General features: G+C 42.3%; 1 protein-coding gene across 1 annotated transcript; it reads left to right on the top strand.

Moving 5' to 3' along the window:
* The first annotated feature begins 13,975 nt into the window (after window positions 1-13,975).
* On the top strand, window positions 13,976-15,412 carry LOC148864426 (Glutaredoxin family protein). The gene has a single exon (XM_088981704.1). It carries the CDS (start codon window positions 14,088-14,090, stop codon window positions 15,201-15,203), a length of 1,116 nt encoding a protein of 371 aa, XP_088837830.1. The 5' UTR covers window positions 13,976-14,087; the 3' UTR covers window positions 15,204-15,412.
* Window positions 15,413-25,294: the final 9,882 nt, after the last annotated feature.

Genomic DNA, 25,294 nt, shown 5'->3' with positions numbered 1-25,294 from the left:
GCGTAGTGCTACAAATTTCCTTGAGCGTGCCATTGATTATGTCACAGACCTCGTCCACGACTTCACTCAAGCACCCTTCAATCTCGACCAGTGTACTATCCATGGCTTCCATGTTTTGATGCAGCTCGTATATCGAGTCTCGCATCTCACCTACGGTGGCTTCGCAACGCAGCATGCACAACTCAACGGATGCATGCTTGTTGGAAGATTTCTCATGTTTGCTGGGCTTCGGTGCCTTGTCCTTGTTGATGTCATCGACGGGCGCATCATCGACCTCATGGGCTGTGGAAAGTCCATGCTCGATCTCCTCCATGATGTCCCTGTTGTGCTTCATGCTGTCACTCGCATCGCGGGTCGAATGGCTTATAAGGAGCTCCTGCTCTGATAACAACTGTCACGGAGATAATTGTTGGGGCCCCGTGCGGCACTCGAAAGGGGCAAGTAAGCCTATGCAACAAATCAAACACACACAAAAAGGCAACAAGATGGAACACGAATTAGCAAAATGCTATTTGTATTGCATTAATCAATGGTAAGCACAATCACATAGTACAGTGTCGATGGAATCTCGTGCTTAACCTTTACACGCTTATGAGCTCACTCGACTACCTACCTCCCCTCAAAGAGTACGTTAAGCTTTTGAGGGAGTGACAATAAGAAACATAAAAAAGGTGAAAAATCATAGTACGATATTACAATAATGCCATTAGCAATCCCCCATACAAAAGTACATGCATAACCCACCCATGACACACACTTGGACACTGGAGTGGCGGTTGTAGGCAGGATGGATGGCACTTGATGGCGTGATGAAGAGAACACTTGTTATAGAGGTGCACTTCCATTCATTTGATGACAATCAGTTAGGTATGAGGGTCCTCATAATACTCTCCATTAATGTCTTATTTTTTATATTTTAAATAATAAACATAGAAAAGTAAATAAATAATATAATTTGGATTAACTATCCATGGGAAAAAAACCATCTGTGTGAAAAATAAGCAAAGAGAACTTAAGATCAGGAAGTATTTTGAAACAAGGAGTTCAATTGATGTAGGATTTGCATAAGAAAAAACCATTTGTGTGAAAAATAAGCAAAGATGACTTAAGATTAGAAATAATTTGAAATAGGGAGTTCTATTGAAAATTTATTTGCACAAGAAAAACATGATTCTTTTGCAAATTAGAAAAAAAAAACGATTCTTCTTCTTCTTCTTCTCACTTGGAGACCCAATGTCAGCAAGGTAAAGCTACATCGAGTGTTGCCAATAACATGAGATTTCAACAAGAAATCTCAAACCATTGTTCAATAATATCAACTTAAGTTAGATCTCAAACCATTATTAGAGAAACAACAGCTTTCTATTTCAGTTGTTCCACTAAAAAACACCCGTAACTCATAAAAAATTAGCTTCAAACAACGTGAGACTTGTAGCCTTAGCTAAAGGTTGAAGACAAAAAGACAAATCTATTTGCAGATGACTCCCGCTTTTGATTGAAGATTTGAGAAGAAAAACCAATTTTCTTTGTAAAATGTCTGTTCTGAAGTTGCAATCGTTAATGGCTTTCACCCTAGCTGAAGCTTGAAGAAGAAAGAAAGATCTACCATCGTTGGTGGCATCCATCCAATTGTAAGGTTTGGTTGTGTTTCTTTCTCTCCTTTGAGTCCAAAAGACTCAATCTGAGTTTCCTTCTAATATAACAGAAAACTTGTCGTTTAATTTTCCCGCACATGTAAATTGGGTGTCCATGAAAACTGTGTGATGTATTTGCTTATGATTAGAAGTGCATCCCGACACACATCATTCTGAGTGCAGGAGATCTGGGCTCTTTCTTTTCTATAAATTACTTAGGTGGCGTTTGATTGCACTTTTCAGACGTCTGAATATGAAAATGTTGTTTTTCAGACGCCACCTTTGTTTGGTGTTACATTTGAAATAGTGTTTGAAAACTTTTTTCAAATCTAAAATTTTTAGACTGAGGCCAGTCAATTAACGCGTTTAAGTGCATTTAAGACATGTCCAAAAGTCAAAAGTACCCCTCCCCATTCTCTCTCTCTCTCTCTCTCTATCTCTCTCTCTCTCACCACCCATTGAAAGTTGCAGCGGTGGCTCTCCCCTGTCTTCTCTCTCTCTCACTCATGCACTTATTCTCTCTCTCTCTCTCTCTCTCTCTCTCTCTCTCTCTTGTCTTCCCACCACTACCACTACCACTACAACTTGCAGCGGCGGCTCCCTCTCTCTCTCTCTCCCTTGTCTTTCCACCACCGCCACCGCTGCTACAAGTGGTTTGGTGAATAATAATAATATTTTTATTAATTATTGTTATTAGTTATTAATTGTTTTAATATTTTTTATTAAACATTAATTATTTTTTATTAAATTTACTTGTGTTATTTATTAATTATTAATTAATTTTATTAACTAGTAATTTTTAATTATTTCATTAATTTTTAAAAATTATTTTAATTTTTATTTGTGTAAATTATTAATTATTTTAATATTTTTATAGTCATTATTTAATTCTTTATTTTAATCATTTCATTTATTAATTAGTAATTATTAATTTATTATTTTTTATGTTTCAATATTATTTTGAGGTTGAAAATGATTTTTTATGAGATAATGCAAATTGAATTCAACATTTCCAAATAGTATGTTTTAGGTGCAAAATAGTAAAATCAGTAAATCTTAGATGGTAAAGGGTTGATCCAACAGAAACTAACTTATAGATTCAGATCCTCTAAAAAGTAGAAAAACATCTTTACCTCTTTTCAGACTTCAGACACTTTTAATATCTTTTTAAGTTTTTAGATTAATCAAGCGCCACCTTAAAATCAATCCAATTTTTAGATGGGCCATTTGGAGTTTACATTGGCACCTCAGCGTGCATTAGGAACATTTTCCATATTTGTCATTGGGAGGTGTTTCCAATAAATGGGTGGATGTGTTGTGGGGCGCCCATTCCGCCATTTTCCACTAATCAATGATAGTTCATTAGAATTGAAGGTGGTTTTGATTGGTTTGACAAACTTGGGAGATGAGGTTTCACAAGGTTGGTTTTGTTTTAGAAAACAAAAATGACTACAACATCAACAAAGTTGTATTATTTTCACTGATTCAGCTATTATTTTTATTTAAGCTTGGTTTGGAAGGAACAAATACAAATATGTAGAGTGCAAACACATTCAAAATAATACAAAATACAAGGGTTGAACGCCAAGCAACCTGTGCAAAGTGCATTAAAAGTCTAAAACTTAAAAACTGTAATAATTAAGCTATTAAAGTATTTATATCTATATATTAAAATGGAATTTTCTAACGTATTTCATTTTTTTTCTAGTTTTTTCAAAGGCACCTATCTTTTTCCTGGTATTTTTGAATTTTCTAATTTTAAAATTGAACAAAATAACACAAGTGACCATTTACCTTTAATAATTTTAACACCCCTCATTAATACACTATTAACTCTCTCTCTCTCCCCCCATAAATTCTTATAATAATCTCTCTTCATTAATTATGCCATTAACTCTCTCCTTCAATAACTAATGCCACTAATTCTCTCTCTCATTTCCACTACTCCTTCAATAACTAATGCCACTAAGTTTAGTAAAGATTAATTATTTTGAAATTAAGATATTCAATGATATATTATTGTGCTAAATATCTACTTCTATTTAAAATTATAATCCATTTATATTCCATTGAAAAATAATAATAATTAATTAACCATATAAAAAATAATTTAGTAATTAATTATTGTTATTGATAAAATTATTTTATTAATATAATAAAAATAATAAGATAAATTAAAATCCAATATCAGTTTAAAATTAATACAAAATTATCAAACAATATTAGTTTTATAATTAAACTTTATTAATTTAAAACCAACTTAAGTTCCACTAAAAAATTAAAAAAAATTATAGTTAATTAAATTTCATAAGTAATTTAAATTTAATAAAAACTTAATACAATTAAATAAATTTGATTTTTATTAATTTTAAAATTTTAATAAAAACTAATTCTAAATATGGTTTAATTATTTAAGTTCAATTTAAATTCCAATTAAAAATAAGAAAAATTTATAAAAGCCTCCTTGGGTTTTCTAACAATCCTATGAATCACTTTTGACCTTAACAATTCTTGGGTTTTGAAAAAAGGTGTAGATACCTTCATTTTGTTAGCATTCCAAATAAAAAAAAAAAAAGAGTAAGGAGAATTATTCTTTGAAAGTTGTCAGTCAAAATAAATTAGTGAAGGATAATGTTGAAACTTTAAATTATGTATGATAATGCATTAACTATACTAAGGATATTTTGATAATTTCAATGTTATTGTTACCAAAAAGCCAAGGGAAATGAGGTATTCACACTTTTTTCCTCAAAACTATTGGGGAGGCCTTTGTTGGGGTCAAAATGGAAAGGAAATTTATAGAATTGTCATAATAGGATTTTTTATTATAATTGTACCTAAAAAATACAATAATAATAACAAACCAATAAAATTTAATGACAAATCTTTTAAAAAAAAATTAGTAAAAGTTAGCATTAAGATAAAAAAATACAAATTTATATAGAGAAAAGGAAATTGGCCCTCTCACTAAAAAGCAACTAGATCATGATTGAATAAAATAGACATTACCCAAAAATATAACACTTGAATCGAACTTAAATGAATAAATTGAAAATGGCATAGCCATCTGATGAAGGAAGATTTGGCCCGACCTCACAGTTATGCGACACGTGGCAGAAACAACAGCTCGGCAACAAGGCCAGCCTAAGGCGTGAACACCAAGGGAACACCAGCGGACCGAACTCCCTACTGGGGGCCCAAACTCACCCTTGGCCCAAAACCAGAGTAATCCGAACTGGCCTACCTTCAGTTCGGAATATACATCATCGAACTGGCCAACCTTGTAACAGCTCGGGATTTACCTCGCCGAACTGGCCAACCTTGTAACAGCTCGGGATATACCTCGTCGAACTGGCCAACCTTGTAATAGCTCGGGATATACCTCGCCGAACTATCCTGCCTTGTAACAGTTCGGGATACACCTCATCGAACTGTCCTACCTTGTAACAGTTCGGGATACACCTCGCCGAACTGACCTGCCCTATAGATACCTCCGAACTCAAGACTTCGCCTCGCTCACCACTCTGCATCACCTTCTGGGCGCCAAAACCAAACAAGTCGTACCATGCCTGACACTGAGAAAGTCCGTGCCCGAGGGCGCCGCACCCGACTGACTTGGGGTCTGACGCTTGGAGGCCGCACTCTAAACGGCCACCTGCCACCGCCACTGACACCACCATCTCCAGTTAGAGAGACGGTTAGGTAGTGACGGTTCTGTCCCAGTAGAAAGGACGACGACCGAGTTGACAAACGCAATGGTAATCATTCCCGACCTGACAAGGGCCTCGGAGTGAGTGCGCGAAGTGATTATAAGAGCCCTCTGCCCCCAACAAACGAGGTATGCAAACTTTGCGCCATCTGGTTTTATCTTGCTTTTGAAGGATTCTAACTTAAGCTTCGGAGCCGTTACACCAGGTTCCCCCCGGAGCTTCCTCATCTCCTCTGTTTCAGGTTCCCTGCTATTCAGTTCAGAAGCAAGGTCGTTGACAGCTAAGACCGGCCGGATCGCGCTTCATCAATTGGCGTCGTCTGTGGGAACGCTTCAAAAAGCCTCCCTCCAAACTTCCATACCCCCTTTTCTTCAAAAAACCCATCACTCATGGCCTCCTCCAGCAACACCGGACGTGGCACGGAGACAAACACCACCGGGGAACAACTTCAAGTGCCCGTGGTGTGCGTTGGACAGTTCACCATCCCCCTTTCGATGGATGGGATCCCCAGCTTGAACGCGCCACAAGCAGTGGTGCTCGTAAACCTTCCTGCCACAAGCATCCCCTTTCCTCCCCCTATTGAGACAACCTTTACTGAACCGACTGCCGTCCCCCTGGTAGCCAACCAAAACCGGTTGGACGACATGATATAGTGCATGCGGGCAATGCAAGCCCAAATGCAATTGTTCCAACAGCACCAGCTTCACTAGCACAAAGTGCTGCACAACATCTCCCAGTATCACTATCAACAACAGTTCCCCCAACTGCCACTGAACCAACCATTACTTCCACCTCGCCACCCCGCTCCGAGGCTGGTCAAGGCCTCCCCGCAGGATGGATGCCCCCACCAAGGAAAGGCCTCCCGGCCACAAAACCCCCCTAACAGCCAGGCCTCGTCCCCAGGCCGAAGAGAAAAAAATCATCCCCGCCTCGTAGCTCACCGGCGGGTCGGGAACCTCGTCCGCGAGATCGGCACCTCGGTGCTCCAAGCCCGATTTCTCGCTCACGGAAAACCGATTCGGCATACTGGCGGCAAACTACCAGCATTCCGGGCCCATCGAGCTTGGAAACACGGAGGCCAGCAGCGCCAGTACAAGGCCCACTCAACAACGAAGGCGCTGGCGAAGTCGCCGAACCGCCACTCGTGTCTTGTCAGAGTTCAGAGGCAAAGAAGAGACGAGCTCGGACGAGGTAGGAGCTGCCCCAATTCTCTTGGTTCCTTCCCCCCTCGCATCAAAACTCCTGGCGGTCCCCTTACCCAAAAATTTCAAGCTCCCACCTCTGGACAAGTACGATGGGTCCTTCGACCCCAACGACCACGTTGACGCATTCTAGTCCCAAATGCACCTCGCCAGGGCCAGCGAATCGTGCATGTGCGTGGCCTTCACCACCACCCTCAAGGGGGTAGTCCGCACTTGGTACAGGAACCTAGCCCCGGGTCGATAAAGTGTTAGGCCCAGTTCGTGCAGGTCTTCACCGCACACTTTGTCACCAACCAACGGTGCCCCAAAACAGAGGAAAGCATCTTCAGAGTAGTCCAAAGGGAAGGAGAATCCATCCGGGGCTACATCAAGCGATTCAATGAAGCATTCTTGCAGATACCGCGGTTGGACCCCGCGGTGCAGCTCGCGGCGGCCAAAAGAGGGGTAACGCACAAAGAATTCAAATGGCACATGGTAGCTAACCAGCCCGCAACCGTGTCCGAATTCCTCAAGCTCGCGGACAAGTTCATGAGGACAGAGGAAGATCAACCAACGAACCGAAGGCGGGAAAGAGAAAAGAAAGAGGGAATGCGAGCTCTCCAACCCAGTCGACATGAAAAACCCAGCTCGGGAGCCGAAGCCAAACCAGTCATTTCGAGGTCCCCTAGCAGTTCGGACGGATTACTTGCCGTTAAACACAAGGCGGACCGAGATCTTAATGACAATCAAGGATGCCCCATACGTGAAATGATGACGTGCTTATCATTAAACTAAGGATCAACGACTTCGAGGTCAGATGCATACTCGTGGATTCGGGCAGCTCAGCGGACATCCTCTTTAAATCAGCATTTGACCAGCTACAGTTATAGAGGAGCGAGCTGAAGCCCGCGAACACTCCCCTGGTGGGTTTCAGCGGAGAGGAAGTCAGGCCTCTCGGAAAAATAACAGTACCTGTGGAAGTCGGCACATGGCCTTGTGCGGTCAGACTCAACCATGATTTCCTGGTGGTCGTGACCCCCTCCACATACAATGCTATAATAGGGCGGCCGATCACGCATATCCTACGGGCGGTGGTCTCCACCTACTATTTGGCCATGAAGTTCCCTACGGACTTCGGTGTGGGGGTAGCGCGGGGCGACCAGCTCGAGTCCCGCAAGTGTTATGTTGCCGCCCTGAAGGGAAAAACCAAGGCGACCGACGACCTCGAACTAGAGCGGCCTGCGGAGCAAGGTGAGAACGAGCTTCGCCCACAGAGGAAACGGTCACAATCCCGACTTCGGCTACGGACCTAGCTCGCACCCTACTCGGGTTACAACCAAATCCGGATGGACCAATCCGATGAGGAAAAAACCAGCTTCATAACCGAGTTCGGCCTATATTGCTACAAGGTCATGCCCTTCGGATTAAAAAATGCCGGGGCGACCGTCCAAAGACTTGTAAATAGGCTGTTCCGGCCCCTGATTGGCACGAAGATAGAGTGCTATGTAGACGACATGGTCGTCAAGACACAGTTTTCACAAGAATTAATACAAGACTTAGATTTTGTCTTCCAAATCCTGCGTCAGTTTAGCATGAAATTGAACCCCAACAAATGTGTCTTCGGCGTCACCTCGGGCAAATTCCTAGGGTACATTGTCAATCGACGCGGTATTGAGGCCAACCCGGACAAGATAAAAGCCATTCTAGATATGAGACTACCTCGGAAAGTAAAAGAAGTTCAAAGGCTAAACGGTCGCATAGCCGCTCTAAGCCGCTTCATGTCCAAATCAGCAGACCGCTGCCTACCTTTCTTCAAAGCAATCAAAGGCAAAGGGTTCGAGTGGACCCAGGACTGCCAGCTCGCATTTGACGAGCTAAAAGGTTACCTCGCTAGTGTGCCGACCTTAGCCCGGCCCGAGGAGGGCGAGGTCTTAGAACTGTACCTCTTGGCAAGCGACGAGGTGGTCAGTTCGGTACTAATAAAAGAAATAGACCGGGTCCAGCGACCCATCTATTATGTTAGTAAAATTTTGCAGGGAGCAGAGAGAAGGTACCCGCAGATTGAAAAGCTAGCATACGCACTGGTGACAGCAGCTCGGAAACTCCGCCCATACTTCTAGGCTCACACCGTCATCGTCCTGACTGACAAACCTCTTAGACAAGTTTTACTCAAACCCGAGGTTTCCGGTCGACTGACGAAATGGGTCATCGAACTCAGCGAGTACGACCTCCAGTACAAGCCAAGAACTGCTATTAAGGCTCAAGCTTTGGCAGATTTTATCGCCGAGTGCACTTTCAGCCATGAAGCCCTACAGGTCGAGCCCGAGGTCCCTAGTTTGGGCGAACCCGGAGCTCCCGAACCAATAGAGTCTGAACCCCGTGAAGTAGCAGCCAGGCGGCGGGGCTGGAATAGTCTTATGCGGCCCAGGCGGCACAAAATTAGAATACACACTACGCTTTGAGTTTGCAGAATCCAACAACGAGGCAGAGTACGAAGCACTGATAGCTAGGCTGGACCTAGCGCGAAAGGTAAAGGCAAAACACTTGGTCATCTACAGCGATTCCCAGCTCATGGTAAACCAAGTTACGGGCGATTATGAAGCACGTGAGCTCTCCATGATCGCATATTTGGCGAAAGTAAAAGAGGCCCTGCTCAACTTCCAGTCACACTTCATCAGGCAAATCCCAAGGTCAGAGAACACTGAGGCCGACGCTCTGTCCCGGTTAGCCAACACAAGTCACAACAACATGAGAACCGTGTACATAGAGGACTTACCTCGGCCTAGTATTCTCGGGGGGACAGAGGAGGTCGCTCCCATCCTGGAAGCAGAGCCGAGCTGGATCAACCCAGTCGCAAGCTTCTTGATAGACGGAACCCTCCCTGCAGAATGCAATGCGGCCAAGAGGGTGCAGCGCCAGGCAGCCAAATACGTCATAATAGACGAACGGTTATACCAACGGTCCTACACGCTCCCCTACTTGCGTTGCCTGCGACCTGTCGAAGCCGAGTTCGTACTCCGCGACACTCATGAAGGCCTATGCGGCGGACACTTGGGGGGCAGAGCACTCGCCCAAAAAGCACTTCGACAAGGATACTACTGGCCAACGATGAAGGCAGAAGCTGTCGAGCTCGTCAGAAAATGTGACAAGTGTCAGAAGCATGCCAATATCCACCATCAACCTGCCTCTGACCTCAAATACCTCGCCTGCCCATGGCCCTTTGCACAATGGGGCATCGACCTCCTGGGGCCATTCCCACCAGCAACAGGTGGAAGAAAAATCCTAGTCGTTGCAGTAGATTACTTTACGAAGTGGATAGAAGCCGAACCTCTAGCAACTGTTACGACCCAAAAATACAGAACTTCTTTTGGAAGAACATAGTATGTCACTTCGGGTTACCTCGGGTACTAATTTCTGACAACGGTCAGCAGTTCGAGGATATCAAGTTCCAAGAGTGGTGCCAGAACATGGGGATTTGGCAAAACTTCACATCAGTCGTGCACCCGCAGGCAAATGGTTAGACGGAAGTAATGAACAGAGCCATCTTGTGCGGACTGAAAGCACGTCTGGATCGAGCTAACAGATTGTGGGCCGAAGAGCTACCAAGTGTCTTGTGGGCTCACCGAACTATAAAAAAAACCGCCACGGGAGAAACCCCCTTCAACCTCACCTACGGCACTGATGCAGTGATCCCGATGAAAATCGAAGTACCAACATTGCGACTAGAAACATACGATGATCGGACAAACGGAGATGAGTTACGTACCAACCTTGACCTATTGGACGAGGTAAGGGACCTCGCGCACATCCGGACAGCGGCATACCAGCAGCAGGTAGCTCACTACTACAATGCCAGAGTAAAGCAACGAAGCTTCCGAGTCAGCGACCTGGTCCTTCGTAAGATTATGGTGCCCGAACCCGAGGTGGGCAAACTTGGACCAAACTGGGAAGGGCCCTATAAAGTAAAGAAAGCGCTCGGGGGGGCATACGAACTCGAAACCTTGGAAGGCAAACAAGTACCTCGAGCGTGGAACATCGTGAACTTAAGGCGATACTACCTATAAACCGCCAAGCGAAGTGGACGAAATCAGGTCCTATGGGCCACGATGCAGAGCCAAGAGGAACCTCGGCATAAACAAGCAAAGAAAAGATGGGCATATTATCAGCTCGGCAAAAAATCAATTCGCTGCAAAATCCTTTGCGGCAAAACAGGTCGTGGAAGTATAATAACCCGGACGAGAAAGTGGCATATTCAGTTCGACAAAGAATAAGTTCGGGGAAAAGGAACACTTGGGCAAAAAGATTATCTATTCCGTTGCAAGAAAGTAGCCTCCCTACTCTTCTGAAGAGCATAGTTCGGCGTCAACACGCTCCTGAACTCCCCTTGAGCTCCCGAATCCGAGGGCCCAGCCCGCGTATGAGCGGACCCAGAGTGAGCATGAGCACTTGAGTATGCAGGAGCGCCCGTATGAGTGGTCTCAGCGTAAGGCGCCCTGGCAGTTTCATGCATTGGTGGAGTCACCTCGGGCTCCCTGGGCAGATCCTCCAGCGTGTGGTCTGGAACTTGGGGCTCCTCATCCAGGGGCAGCTCGGTACAAGTTCGTTTGGCGACCTGCTTCCTCCTCTTCATACCTTGGAACAGACGCCCCCCACGAGTTCTCTCCGCGTCCATCACACTTGTAGAAACGAGTTCGACATCAGAAAAAATGAAGGAACAAAGCAAGCAAGAAACCGCATAGCTAGAAACCTACCCGAATCAGGAGCGGCCTCACCCCACCCGGTCTGACAGGGCCATCCTTGTGCACTTCGCACACCGAAGTAGTCCCGCTTCCACGCCGGGACCTTATTAGGAAGATCGTGCAGAAGCTTAAAGCCTTGACGAGGAGAAAGGTAATACGCCCGTCTTCCCCCAGGAAGAGAACTCACCTGTCTCTCAGCATCAAGATGGAGGAGAATATCTCTAAGTCTAAGGGGAAATTCTGCTCGCAAAAAAGGGAAACTGTCCCCACCAGGTTCCAAATAGAGTTCGGATGAAGTTGGCCAATGGTGACACCGAAGTGGTTTATGACTTCGACGAGAAGGGGGTGGAAAGGAAGTCGCAACCCCGCAACGAGCTGTTCTCGAAAAATCACGATCTCATCAGGACCATGTTCCCAAGGAAAGCTACCCGAAGGAATAAAATATGTATACCCCCAGGAAGGTTGTAAGACATAAGTATAGATTGAAGCCCCCCAAGCGTCATGGTCGAGGGACCTAACTTGTCTAGCATCCGACCTCGGCGAGAGGTAGACGCCAAACTGCCCGAAGCAGCTCGGCCTACTGGTTCATAGTCCTCGAGTTCCACCTCAAGATCACTGAGGCAGTCGGGGGATACGGCTCGGTTTGTAGAACCTACGTCAGTCCTACTTGAAGAGTCGTCTGAGCTATCAAAGCTAGACATTGAGGAAAAGAGGTGGATTCAGGAAGGTACTCATCGGAAGAAAGTTTTGAAGGCTTCGGCGACGGGAACAAGCCAAAAAACCTTGAAGGCTATGTAACCAGTCTAGATGTGAGCTGAAAAAACTTGGACGCAAGCTGAAAGTTGGACGCGAGCTCAGTAGGCAAATCGCAGAAATCGACTGGGGTCCCCCACTATTTATAGCTATAGTAACCAAGAACCGACCGACGATCCGACGGCCCACGTTTGCGCTGACCGCACGTCCCATAAGGTCGAGACATGATTGGTGCATGTCTTTCCAAAAAGAGTGAAACGTCAGCGCACGCCTTCTTGAAACCGACGTCGCATCGGCACGCGTCTTTCTGAAACTGACTGCGCCACAACCGCTCGCGCACGTACAGCAGTGGCGCCTTTTTTTCAAGTTTGAATGACCCGCTGTCACGTCCCAGCGGCGTGCATTTTTGAAATTTAAAACGCGCATTGTCACAACCATCAACATTTATGAGTAGGCACGTTTCCCGCCTTCTCGGAAACCGAAGAACCCTGGCAAAAGCAACTCGCACAGTCAAGATTCGAAGGACGGGACAAATCCACCTACCACCTCGCGAAACTCCCCGCACCAGGGCAAGACCCTTGGCACGAGGAGTGGGGGGCAATTGATGAAGGAAGATTTGGCCCGACCTCACAGTTATGCGACACGTGGCAGAAACAACAGCTCGGCAAAAAGGCCAGCCTAAGGCGTGAACACCAAGGGGACACCAGCGGACCGAACTCCCTATTAGGGGCCCGAACTCACCCTTGGCCCAAAACCAGAGTAATCCGAACTGGCGTACCTTCAGTTCGGGATATACCTCACCGAACTGGCCAACCTTGTAACAACTTGGGTTATACCTCACCGAACTGGCCAACCTTGTAATAGTTCGGGATATACCTCGCTGAACTGGCCAACCTTGTAACAGCTCGGGATATACCTCACCGAACTGGCCTGCCTTGTAACAGCTCGGGATATACATCGCCGAATTAGCCTGCCTTGTAACAGTTCGGGATACACCTTGCCGAACTGTCCTGCCTTGTAACAGTTCGGGATACACCTCGTCGAACTGACCTGCCCTATAGATACCTCCGAACTCAAGACTTTGCCTCGCTCACCACTCCACATCACCTTCTGGGCGCCAAAACCAAACAAGTCGTACCATGCCTGACACTAAGGAAGTCTGTGCCCGAGGGCGCCGCACCTGACTGACTTGGGGTCTGACGCTTGGCGGCCGCACTCTAAACGGCCACCTGCCACTGCCACTGACACCGCCATCTCTAGTTAGAGAGACGGTTAGGTAGTGACGGTTCTGTCCCAACAGAAAGAATGACGACCGAGTTGACAAACGCAAGGGTAATCATACCCGACCTGACAAGGGCCTCGGAGCGAGTGCGCGAAGTGATTATAAGAGCCCCCTACCCCCAACAAACGAGGTATGCAAACTTTGTGCCATCTGGTTTTATTTTGCTTTTGAAGGATTCTAACTTAAGCTTCAGAACCATTACACCGGGTTCCCCCAGAGCTTCCTCATCTTCTCCATTTCAGGTTCCTTGCTATTCAGTTTAGAAGCAAGGTCGTTGATAGCTAAGACTGGTCGGATTGCGCTCCATCACAATAGCTTTTTTTTTATTATTATTAAAAGGTCCCCACTAGTATTCAATTATTCCCTAATTTGCCATAAAACAGCTTGTGGTGGAGCTGCGCACGTGAAATTGGAATCTATCCATGATCAATGGTTGTTTTCAACATTTTAGCGAGCATGACTGCATGACAACTGCTTGTTTGTTTTGTAGTCCCACTTTAAAAGGCTTGCCTCCACACGCTCACCATTCATCACTCCATTTGCCACGTGGCTTTTCCGGATCATTCGTTCGAATGTAGCCAAATTTCCGAGTGGAACGTGCAGATCGAACCACGTGGTCATCAAAGCAACACCACACAATAAGTTGAGGCTTACAGGAAAACCTTACCTTCACAAATCTCAATAAGATCAACATAACGGCAAAACCACATCTCTCGTGCGGATTCTGCGAGATTGCAATCTTCTTCGTCGTAGGGCACAGTTTTCACTCAAGCTACGAGAGAGGAAGGATGGGGTGCACCTCCTCGAAGCGAATTGAGGCTGATGTCTACCGGCCGGCGCCCACGAGCTTCGCTCTCTTCGATATCAACGCCATCGAAGAGCCCTGGCTAATCACCGGTGATAAACTGCAGCAGCAACCGCAAGAGAAGACCAGCACGCACGTCCCAGCGTCCATACTGGAGAAGCTCGACAAGTTCGAACTCGCCTCTAATGGCCCTCACTCATGGTCTGAAGTAAGCATGGCTTTGGAAGACCTCAAGCCCACCCTCGACCCTCAAAAGCCTCTCGCAACCAAAGCTGATCCTGACGTCGTGTCCCCCAAGGCCAAGGTGGAAGACAGAACCCGAGCCACGAAACCTCCCCCACGCAAGAGCCAATCCTTTCACACGGTGGAAGAACTCGACGCTAATGCTAAGCTACCATCCAAACCAACTCCGTTAAAGAAAACCGAGTCGATGGCCGAATTGCAGAGAACCGAGTTCTCTAACGCGGAGTCACGACCTGCTTCAAAACCAGCTGTCGATTCTGCCGGGTTTAGGCCACTAAGGGAGAACGCATTCATCGTAAGGGACAGGATGGAGAGGGAAAGGGAGGGGAGGACTTCAGGAGGTTTCGATGGGAGCGCGAGGTCTAGGTGGGACCCACTGAGTGAGTACCCGGAGAAGTTCCCACCTGGTGGAGCTGACTCGGCGGTTCTCTACACGACCACGCTGGGTGGGGTTCGCCGCACGTTTGAGGACTGTAACCGTGCAAGGTCAGTGCTGGAAGCGCAGCAAGTGGACATCGATGAGCGGGACGTGTCGCTGCATGGCGAGTTCCTGAACGAGTTGAAGGAATTAGTGGGAGAAGAATGCAGCGTGCCGAGACTGTTTGTGAAGGGAAGATACATCGGAGGGATAGATAAAGTGGTGGAGCTGAACGAATCAGGTCGACTGAGGAAGTTGTTGAAGTGGGCGGGGATCGTTAGAGGAGTGGGGAGGCGAGCGTGTGAGGGGTGCGGGGGAGCAAGGTTTGTGCCGTGTTTGGAGTGCGGAGGTAGTTGTAAGGTATTGATAGAGGATAAGAAAGAGAGGTGCAGTAAGTGCAACGAGAATGGATTAGTTCAGTGTCCTCTTTGTCATTGATCGGCAATAACTTGACTTCTTCGTGGATCGTGGTTGAATTCATGTTTGATACAGATATTCCATGTAAAAAAACAAATAGATATACGAGTTACGAGATCAGGTAAGCATATATGTATATATATTAAGGATCATTTGCTGTGATAATTTTTATTTGCACCGGTGTAAATGTAAATATAAATGTATGGGAGTGCAAATAGGTTGAGTGTGAATTCTGGTCTGCTTTTATATAGATTTGAATTTTGTCTTGGTTCCTAGTAGATAAGAAAAATGGAAATAGGAGGAAGACTATTTGAGGTAAGAGGTAAGTGGTATAAGTTTTATATCAGGTAGGAATGCAAATATGTTAAAATGAACAGAGTGAACGGCTGGAAAATGTGAGTACCGCAGGACTGTATACCGTACACTTAACGTGTGATGCGGGTAAAACTTATAATTAATTAATCAATTAATCAGTACATAAAAATGGTAACCAGTCAGATGGTATTCATGGGGGATTTTGATTGGTCAAAATTCTTTACATATCATACCTTTCGTCCTTTTTTTTTAAGGTTCAAGGAACTGTTAATGTTTGACTACTCAAAAATTATACATTTTAGTGATCACGTCCTTTTATTTGAGACCAGCATATCAATGATTCGGCAGTGGAGATGAGATCTTCTGGAAGCAAAAAAATTATGCGTACATCCTGAGAGCACAGAATCAAACCATATACTACGAGTTTAGGAGTAACTTCCCATGAATTCAACATGAAGTATGAGAAATATTACTGATATGCAGTTGGATGCTAGCTCTCAGGGTGTATGCATGTTTTTGCTTGAGTATATAAAACTGGACTGGGTTAGGTCAAGCCACACCATTCTTCATCTAACTTGCATAATTGTTATGAGTCATACAAGGTAACTTCGTACGTGACGCGATTCAGAAACCTGATCCCAATAACTAATACAAGGAGGTTGGCTATAGGACTGATCATATGGACCCTGGATTGGATACATATGGCAAAAGAAACCAGTCAAGAGATGGAGGCATGAGATAAAGGTTACATAACAGCAAGCTCTTTGTGGTATGGTTAATGTGCCTCATGCATAGAGAACGAGAATGATGAATCAAAAAGTTAAGCGAAAGCTCTTATTAAATTTCATAAAATTCCTTAGGCAGCAATTGATTGCATTGGTGTAAATGCAAGGATGTGTAAATTTTGGTTTACATTTTGTTTCAGATTTAACCATGTGTTGTTTAGCTGTGAAAAGTAAAATGGTGTGGACCATCTTATATACAAGAGAATGGATGTATAAATTATTTGTTTGGGAGTGTCATAAGAAACAAAATGATGTGGTACCGAGAATTGAGGTAGGTGGAAGGTGGTGCAAATTTTAAATCCATTTTTGAGATGCAAAATTTATACTTTTAGTAAATGTAAATGAGACAAATCTCCCACGGGGACCCAATTTCTCTGACCTGACAGGGTAGAGGATGGGAATTGAGGTCTCCACCCCGCCTCGGCCCTAATTATAATAATATATATCTATATTTTTTAAATATATATAGTATTATATATATTATTCGTATATATAAAAAATATTTAAAACATTATTTATATTTTAAAATATTTATTTATTTTAAGTAAAATTATTTTTAAAAAAATACTGTTAACAAAAAACATTTCAAGAATTCGGGTCCCCGTAGGGAATCCATTCCCGTCTGGGATCAGGGATAGTGGACAACTTTTATCCCCAATAAGGATTGAGGATGGGGATAGGGATTAGTTTCAGAATTGGGGTTGGGGACAGGGAATATAATCCCTGACCCAAATTCGCCCCATTTCCATTCCTAATTGCATATCATAGTTGTAGACATTAAAATTTTCATGAGCTTTTGGATGGGCCTACCCCCATAAACTCAAAGTTGCTCATGTACCTAAGTATGGGTCATTCTATTTGGACCATGTCCCATACTATCAAATATGTACATGTAGGGGTGATCATTTCAGCCCGGCCGGCACAAGCCTAGCCCAAAAATTCTGGGCTTGGGCCTGGGTTTTGTGTTTAGTTTAGCCCCGCGCTCGGGCCCACATCAGATTTACAAATTTTAAGGCCGGGCTTGGGTTTAATACTTCAAGTTTGGCCCAGCTTTCATATATTTAGACTTACACATTTTGTGTATAATATATACATATGTATATGTGTTATTTTACATTATAGGGTAAATTACAAAGACCTTTCTATACTTTGTTTCGCGACAAAAACCCCCCTTTACTATGACTATGAGACAAAGACCCCCTTCCATTAGTTTTCCATTAAAATTTGCAACACTGTTCATCTTCCCCAATCTCAGGATACAGGAATAGCAGCGGTGGTATTCCCTCACATCTCTCTCTCTTCCTCTCTCTACAGATCTCTCTTCTTCCCCTTCCCCTTTCGCTCCTCCCCTTTCTTCAGACTCTCCTTGCTCTTCTCTCTCCACCGCCTGAGCTAAGCTGAGAAAAGTCAGAAAAGACAAGAAAAGGATTTGCAACTTAAACCTCTCAATCGTTAGCAACTCGGCATTCACGAACTAGTCATTTTTCTCGGCCAGGTTAGCAACAGCGCCCCAGCCATAATCCCTTCCATCACCGAGTTCCACCCGCAGTGAGTCAGGAACCCGCCCACGGCTCCATGGTTCAGTATTGGGACTTGTGGGGCCCAACCCCTTATAATCAAACCTCTCCCCGCCACCCGATCTTCGATCTCCTTAATGATAACCCCGCGATCGTCCACTTCTTGTCTTGACATCGTCATCTTAGCGGTCCAAATAAATCTGACCCCACTTCGTTCCAGCCCGGCTCCCAAGGCCTTAGCTGTCGTTTCGGCAGTAGCACCTTACTATCAAAACAAACATAAAGCACAGACTCGTCTGGGCAACGGTTGAGCTACTTCAGCATGTCAACAGGTGACACCGAACTGTGCTCACCTCGTTCATCAGATCTAGCACCAGCACAAAGCAGCCTCCATCATAGTCCGAGGGCCCACACCACTCTCTGCTTCATCTTCTTCTTCTCGTTGTCGATTCCAAATTTGCTTGATGGCGGGTTCTGCGACCTCCGAATTGAAGAAAATTCAGATTCTGAGAGACGATATTACATCTGATGCTTATGTGGTGGGCAAAGAAAGTGCTCCTGGCATAGTGGTGTTGCAAGAGTGGTGGGGGGTTGATTATGAGGTCAAGAACCATGCTTTGAAAATTTCCCAGATGAATCCTGGTTTTAAAGCACTCATCCCAGATTTATATTGTGGAAAGGTTGGTTTAGATGTTGCTGAAGCATAGCATTTAATGGATGGTCTTGATTGGCAAGGTGCTGTTAAGGATATTCGTGCTTCAGTTAGTTGGCCCAAGGCAAATGGTTCACAGAAGGTAGGTGTGACAGGATTTTGCATGGGCGGTGCTCTCTCAATTGCAAGTTCTGTTTTGATTCCTGAAGCTGATGTTGTCGTTGCTGTCTACGGAGGAGGAAGGGGAAGAAGAGAGATCGGGGGAGAGAAAGGGAGAGAAGACAGAGAAAATGTGAAGGAATACGGCCCTCCTGTTCCTGTATCGTGACGTCAGGGAAGATAAACATTGTTTTTCTTAAAGGGTATAGGAATTAAAAAATATGGGTATTTTTCTCATGGTCATATTACAAGGGGGTCTTTGCCGCAAAACAAATTATAGGGGGTTTTGTCACAGACTTCATACTATGGGGGTATTTGTAATTTACCCTACATTATATTATATATTTTATATATAAATGTTATAACATGAATAATTTATATTATATCTAATATTTTATATTATATAATGTACAAAATAAGTTTATATGCATGTTGTCATTTAATATATAAATATGTAATGTTTTACATATGAGTGATATTGGCCCAGAATCAAGCTCGACCTGTATGGAGTTGGGCTAAAGCTTATGTTTTAGGCTTGAAACCCCATGTCGGGCCGAGCCCGAGCTTAATCTATAGCCCTTATCATAAATGCAAAGCCCGGCCTAGTCCATGATCACCCCTATGTACATGGGCCTTAACATTTTAGCTTTGTTGTTGCAAACCCCTTGGCATGGTGGAAGGGTCCATGTGGGACCCACTTTGAAAATAAACTTAAAAATTCAAATTCAAATTTCAATTACAAGTCTTAGATTTATGGAAATGATCCAACTAGAGCTTATTTCAGGTCTTAAAGATGGAAATCTAGTTAATGATTGAAGAAAGAATAATTGATTAAAAAAAAATCCTTCTCTACAAATAGTAAATTGCCAATTTTCTTTTCAAAGGTAATTATAGGTAGACCTGTTCATGGGCCAGGCCGGGCCAAGCTTTCACTCTTTATGAATAGAAATTTGTTAGGCTCGAACCCGAGCCCAGTGCGACTAATGGGCCGACAACTTGGGCCCAAGCCCGGCCCTGATAAAAAGCCCGAAGCCCAAGCCCAAAGCCTGACCTAATAAAAAGATTGGGATTTAATAAAAAGAATATAAATTCAATATAAATACTGAATTTGCAAAAAATAAAAATAAAAAAGGAAAACCAATTGCAAATTATTCAATATAAATTCTAAATTCAATAATCAATATAAATAAGAATTTATTTACATTAAAAAAATAATATAAATTCAATATGAATTCTGAATTTGCAAAAACAAAGGAAAACCAATTGCAAATTATTTAACATAAATCAGAATTTATTTACATTAAAAAAAGAATATAAATTCTGAATTTGCAAAAAAAAGGGAAACCAATTGCAGATTATTCAATATAAATTCTGAATTCAATAATCAATATAAATCGGAATTTATTTACATTAAAAAAAGAATATAAATTCAATATAAATTCTGAATTTGAAAAAAAAAAGGAAACCAATTGTAGATTATTCAATATAAATCAGAATTTGTTTACATTAAAAAAAGAATATAAACTCAATATAAATTCTGAATTTGCAAAAAAGAAAAAAGAAAAAAGAAAACCAATTGCAGATTTGCAACATTACCAAAGCCAAATACAATGTTTTGCTTTAGGAATTAGGATAATCAAATCTAACAGTTTCAACACTTTTGAAAAATAAACTAAGCCAATAAATATGTGTAGTGAATCCCTAATGCATCAGGCTATTTTTATCATTCTTTAACAAATCTCTAATAGCATTCAGATTTTAGACAAACAGCTTTAGGACAAACAATAGCATTCGGCTATGTAAACAGTAAATAGTAAAAGTGATAAGTGTTTACCGGTGATTGTGTTCACCGGAGCTGAGTTCGCGGTGAGCTGCGATTTTAACACTGAAAAGTGTGTCCGTTCGCGTCAGAGATAGATAGATAGATAGATAGATAGATAGATAGATAGATAGATAGAGAGAAAAGAGAGAGAGAGAGAGAGAGGACTCACCGCCGCCAATGCCTGTATTCGCTGCCTCGCCGGTGTTTGAGATTTGAAAGAGAAGAAGTGAGAAGAGGAACGAGAGAGAGAGAGAGAGAGAGAGAGAGAGGGAGAGAGAGAGGGAGAGGACTCATCGTCGGAGTTGTTGTGTTGGTGAATGTTCACTGCCTCACCAGTTGTGTGGCTACAGGACTGAGGAGGATGTGAAGAAAAGAGAGGATCGACTAAGGGGAAAGAGGTGAAAGAGAAGGGTTCTTACTTTTTAGGATATTAGGGTTTTTTAAGTTTAGTCTATAGGTCGGGCTGGGCTATTTTGGCAAATCCTGAGCCCAGCTTGAATTTATTGCGGACCGGGATTTTTGGTTCGAAATTAAGCCCGCAGGCTCATTTGCATGTTCAAGACCGTTTGGGGGTCGGGTTGGACCGACCCATCAAGCCACCCGACCCATGAATAGGTCTAATTATAGGCAATCAAATCTCTAGTCAATCAAGGCACACCTTCACATAAACGGAAATCAATCAATGATTGAAGAGAGAATAATGGATGATAAATTATTCTCTCCAAGGATGATAGTAATTATAACCTTTCACTCTCTAAAAAGGGTAAGAAGAATTAATCAAATCCTTAATTATGGGGATTAGGAGATTATAACAAGAAGTCTAAATAGGAGTCCTCATCAAGAATATACCTGTTCATGGGCCAGGCCAGGCTTTGCCTCTTTATCAACAGAAATGTGAGCCCGAGCCTAGCCCTTATATAAAGCCCGAAACCTGACTTATACACATAATATCTTATTTTCAGTGTACTTTTCCAACTAGAGCTTATTTCAGGTCTTAAAGATGGAAATCTAGTTAATGATTGAAGAAAGAATAATTGATTAAAAAAAATCATTATCTCTACAAATAGTAAATTGCCAATTTTCTTTTCAAAGGTAATTATAGGTAGACCTGTTCATGGGCCAGGCCGGGCCAGGCTTTCACTCTTTATGAATAGAAATTTGTTAGGCTCGAACCCGAGCCCAGTGCGACTAATGGGCCTACAACTTGGGCCCAAGCCCGGCCCTGATAAAAAGCCCGAAGCCCAAGCCCAAAGCCTGACCTAATAAAAAGATTAGGATTTAATAAAAAGAATATAAATTCAATATAAATACTGAATTTGCAAAAAATAAAAATAAAAAAGGAAAACCAATTGCAAATTATTCAATATAAATTCTAAATTCAATAATCAATATAAATAAGAATTTATTTACATTAAAAAAATAATATAAATTCAATATGAATTCTGAATTTGCAAAAAAAAAGGAAAACCAATTGCAAATTATTTAACATAAATCAGAATTTATTTACATTAAAAAAAGAATATAAATTCTGAATTTGCAAAAAAAAGGGAAACCAATTGCAGATTATTCAATATAAATTCTGAATTCAATAATCAATATAAATCGGAATTTATTTACATTAAAAAAAGAATATAAATTCAATATAAATTCTGAATTTGAAAAAAAAAAAGGAAACCAATTGTAGATTATTCAATATAAATCAGAATTTGTTTACATTAAAAAAAGAATATAAACTCAATATAAATTCTGAATTTGCAAAAAAAAAAAGAAAAAAGAAAACCAATTGCAGATTTGCAACATTACCAAAGCCAAATACAATGTTTTTGCTTTAGGAATTAGGATAATCAAATCTAACAGTTTCAACACTTTTGAAAAATAAACTAAGCCAATAAATATGTGTAGTGAATCCCTAATGCATCAGGCTATCTTTATCATTCTTTAACAAATCTCTAATAGCATTCAGATTTTAGACAAACAGCTTTAGGACAAACAATAGCATTTGGCTATGTAAACAGTAAATAGTAAAAGTGATAAGTGTTTACCGGTGATTGTGTTCACCGGAGCTGAGTTCGCGGTGAGCTGCGATTTTAACACTGAAAAGTGTGTCCGTTCGCGTCAGAGATAGATAGATAGATAGATAGATAGATAGATAGATAGATAGAGAGAGAGAGAGAGAGAGAGAGGACTCACCGCCGCCAATGCCTATATTCGCTGCCTCGCCGGTGTTTGAGATTTGAAAGAGAAGAAGTGAGAAGAGGAACGAGAGAGAGAGAGAGAGAGAGAGAGAGAGAGAGAGAGAGAGAGAGAGAGAGAGAGAGAGAGGGAGAGGACTCATCGTCGGAGTTGTTGCGTTGGTGAATGTTCACTGCCTCACCAGTTGTGTGGCTACAGGACTGAGGAGGATGTGAAGAAAAGAGAGGATCGACTAAGGGGAAAGAGGTGAAAGAGAAGGGTTCTTACTTTTTAGGATATTAGGGTTTTTTAAGTTTATTCTATAGGTCGGGCTGGGCTATTTTGGCAAATCCTGAGCCCAGCTTGAATTTATTGCGGACCGGGATTTTTGGTCTGAAATTAAGCCCGCGGGCTCATTTGCATGTTCAAGACCGTTTGGGGGTCGGGTTGGACCGGCCCATCAAGCCACCCGACCCATGAATAGGTCTAATTATAGGCAATCAAATCTCTAGTCAATCAAGGCACACCTTCACATAGACGGAAATCAATCAATGATTGAAGAGAGAATAATGGATGATAAATTATTCTCTCCAAGGATGATAGTAATTATAACCTTTCACTCTCTAAAAAGGGTAAGAAGAATTAATCAAATCCTTAATTATGGGGATTAGGAGATTATAACAAGAAGTCTAAATAGGAGTCCTCATCAAGAATATACCTGTTCATGGGCCAGGCCAGGCTTTGCCTCTTTATCAATAGAAATGTGAGCCCGAGCCTAGCCCTTATATAAAGCCCGAAACCTGACTTATACACATAATGTCTTATTTTCAGTGTACTTTTATAAAATAATATTATATTAATTTAGTAATAATTTAATAAATTAAAAAACTAATTTGTATTTCCTAATAGTAAATTAATATTTATTAATAATTTAAGAAACCAATATATATTATATGTTTATTATATATAACATAAATACTTTTTTATTATATATGATAGTATTGGGCCGGGCTTATTTGAGAAAGCCTAAGCCTAGCCCGAAAAATAACTGGGCTTGGTATTTAAAGCGCGAGCCCGAGCCTGAGCTTGTGGGCCTAAAATTTTCTCCAAGCCCAAAAAATAACAAGACGAGCGAGGGCAGGCTGTCTAGCTACCCAGCCCATGAACAAGTCTAATCAAGAAGGAGGAGATTTTTGGTCAAAAAAAAAGCTAAATGAAGTAAGAAGGCTCTTGGGAAGAAGGAAACACACACCATCTTCGAAAGAGCAAAATCACAACACCTTTAAGTCTAGCAGGATCCTTCTCTTGATCAAGCTTTTCAAGCCAAATTGAATGAAGTAATCTCCATTTTTGTCTAAAGTACGGGAGCACGTCATTTGACTCTCGGCTTCAACTCAAATCCAAATCCTCAAATTGCAAGAAACACCATCAAGAGAGAATCATAGGTTCTATCTCTTTTGTAAGAGAGTTTCAAATACAAAGAGTTTGTATCCCATTTGCTTTATAAATATAAAAAATCAATTTATTTGAACAATGCCTTCATTTTTCTTGTATTTGGCTTTATACAGAGGGTGATCATAGGTCAAGTTGGGCTTAATGGAATATAATATGTACACAACTTTATTTTATTTTTGTATAATATAAAATATTATAATATGTATTATATAATATATTATAAAATAACATATATCCACATGTATATATTATGGGTTCGACTATAGTAAGGATCAGCTTGTTTGTCAAAGAATTGACCCAAACCCCATACAAATACTAGGAGAGAATCTAGGCTCTGAAGATTCCCCAAAAATGAAGCATTTTATTTGGAAGTGCTGCCATAGTAGCATTGGTGTGAATTAGATCTTAATGAGAAGGCAGATTAGTGAAGAAGACCTTTGCACAATCTATGACAGAGAAACAGAAACTGTCATGCATGCCCTCTTTCTGTGTGATCATGCTAAAGCATCATGGTTCGATAGTGATTTAGCCATTCATGTGGCATAAAGAAGTGGCTTTGGTTTTTGGGTCTCAGTAGAAAGGGGTCTCTTCACTTTTGCAAAATGTGGTCCTTGTAAAGTTGTATCTGCGTTATATGCAGAAGCCTCAGTCGTGCTTGAATGTGTTTTGTTTATTCATGGATTGGGTTTAAATTCAGTAGCTGTCTTCTGTGACTCTTCTATTATTGCATCTGTCATCTCCAAAAAATCTTTTGATTGTTATCCAGCTGTATGGCCGGTCCTCCACAACTTGTATGCTCGATCTGTCTGAAGTTGATTTTAAGGTGATATTAGCAAAGCGGGATTCTATTAGTGCAGCGCACAGGTTGGCAGCCAGAGGTCAGTCTGGTTTTCAGGACTTCTGTGGTCACCCCTTACAGTGGATGTCCCTCTGTTTCGATCAGAGGATTTGGTTCAGGCGAGGATGTTAATCCTTTTTAGCGTTGGTGATTGGTGTGTGTGTTTTTTTCTGTATTTTCTTTGTTTCTGTTCTGTCCTGTTTTCTGTTATCTGTATTTTCTCAAAAAAAAAAAAAAAACTGATATATTTAAATATATGTAGGTCGGGTCATGATTGGGATTGAAGTTTTTAGGGTAGGCCTAGCCTTGAAAATCATAGTATATGGGCCTAGGCTACAAGGCAGGGCATACGCATAATGCAATAGGTCGCGGAGTGGATAGTGAGAAGGCATGATAT

Source organism: Nelumbo lutea, chromosome 3, assembly GCF_056320005.1.
Source record: "Nelumbo lutea isolate HS-2025 chromosome 3, American lotus-T2T, whole genome shotgun sequence".
NCBI lineage: Eukaryota > Viridiplantae > Streptophyta > Magnoliopsida > Proteales > Nelumbonaceae > Nelumbo > Nelumbo lutea.
Note: the sequence above shows the minus strand (reverse complement) of the source record. Positions and strands in the feature narration are given on the sequence as shown.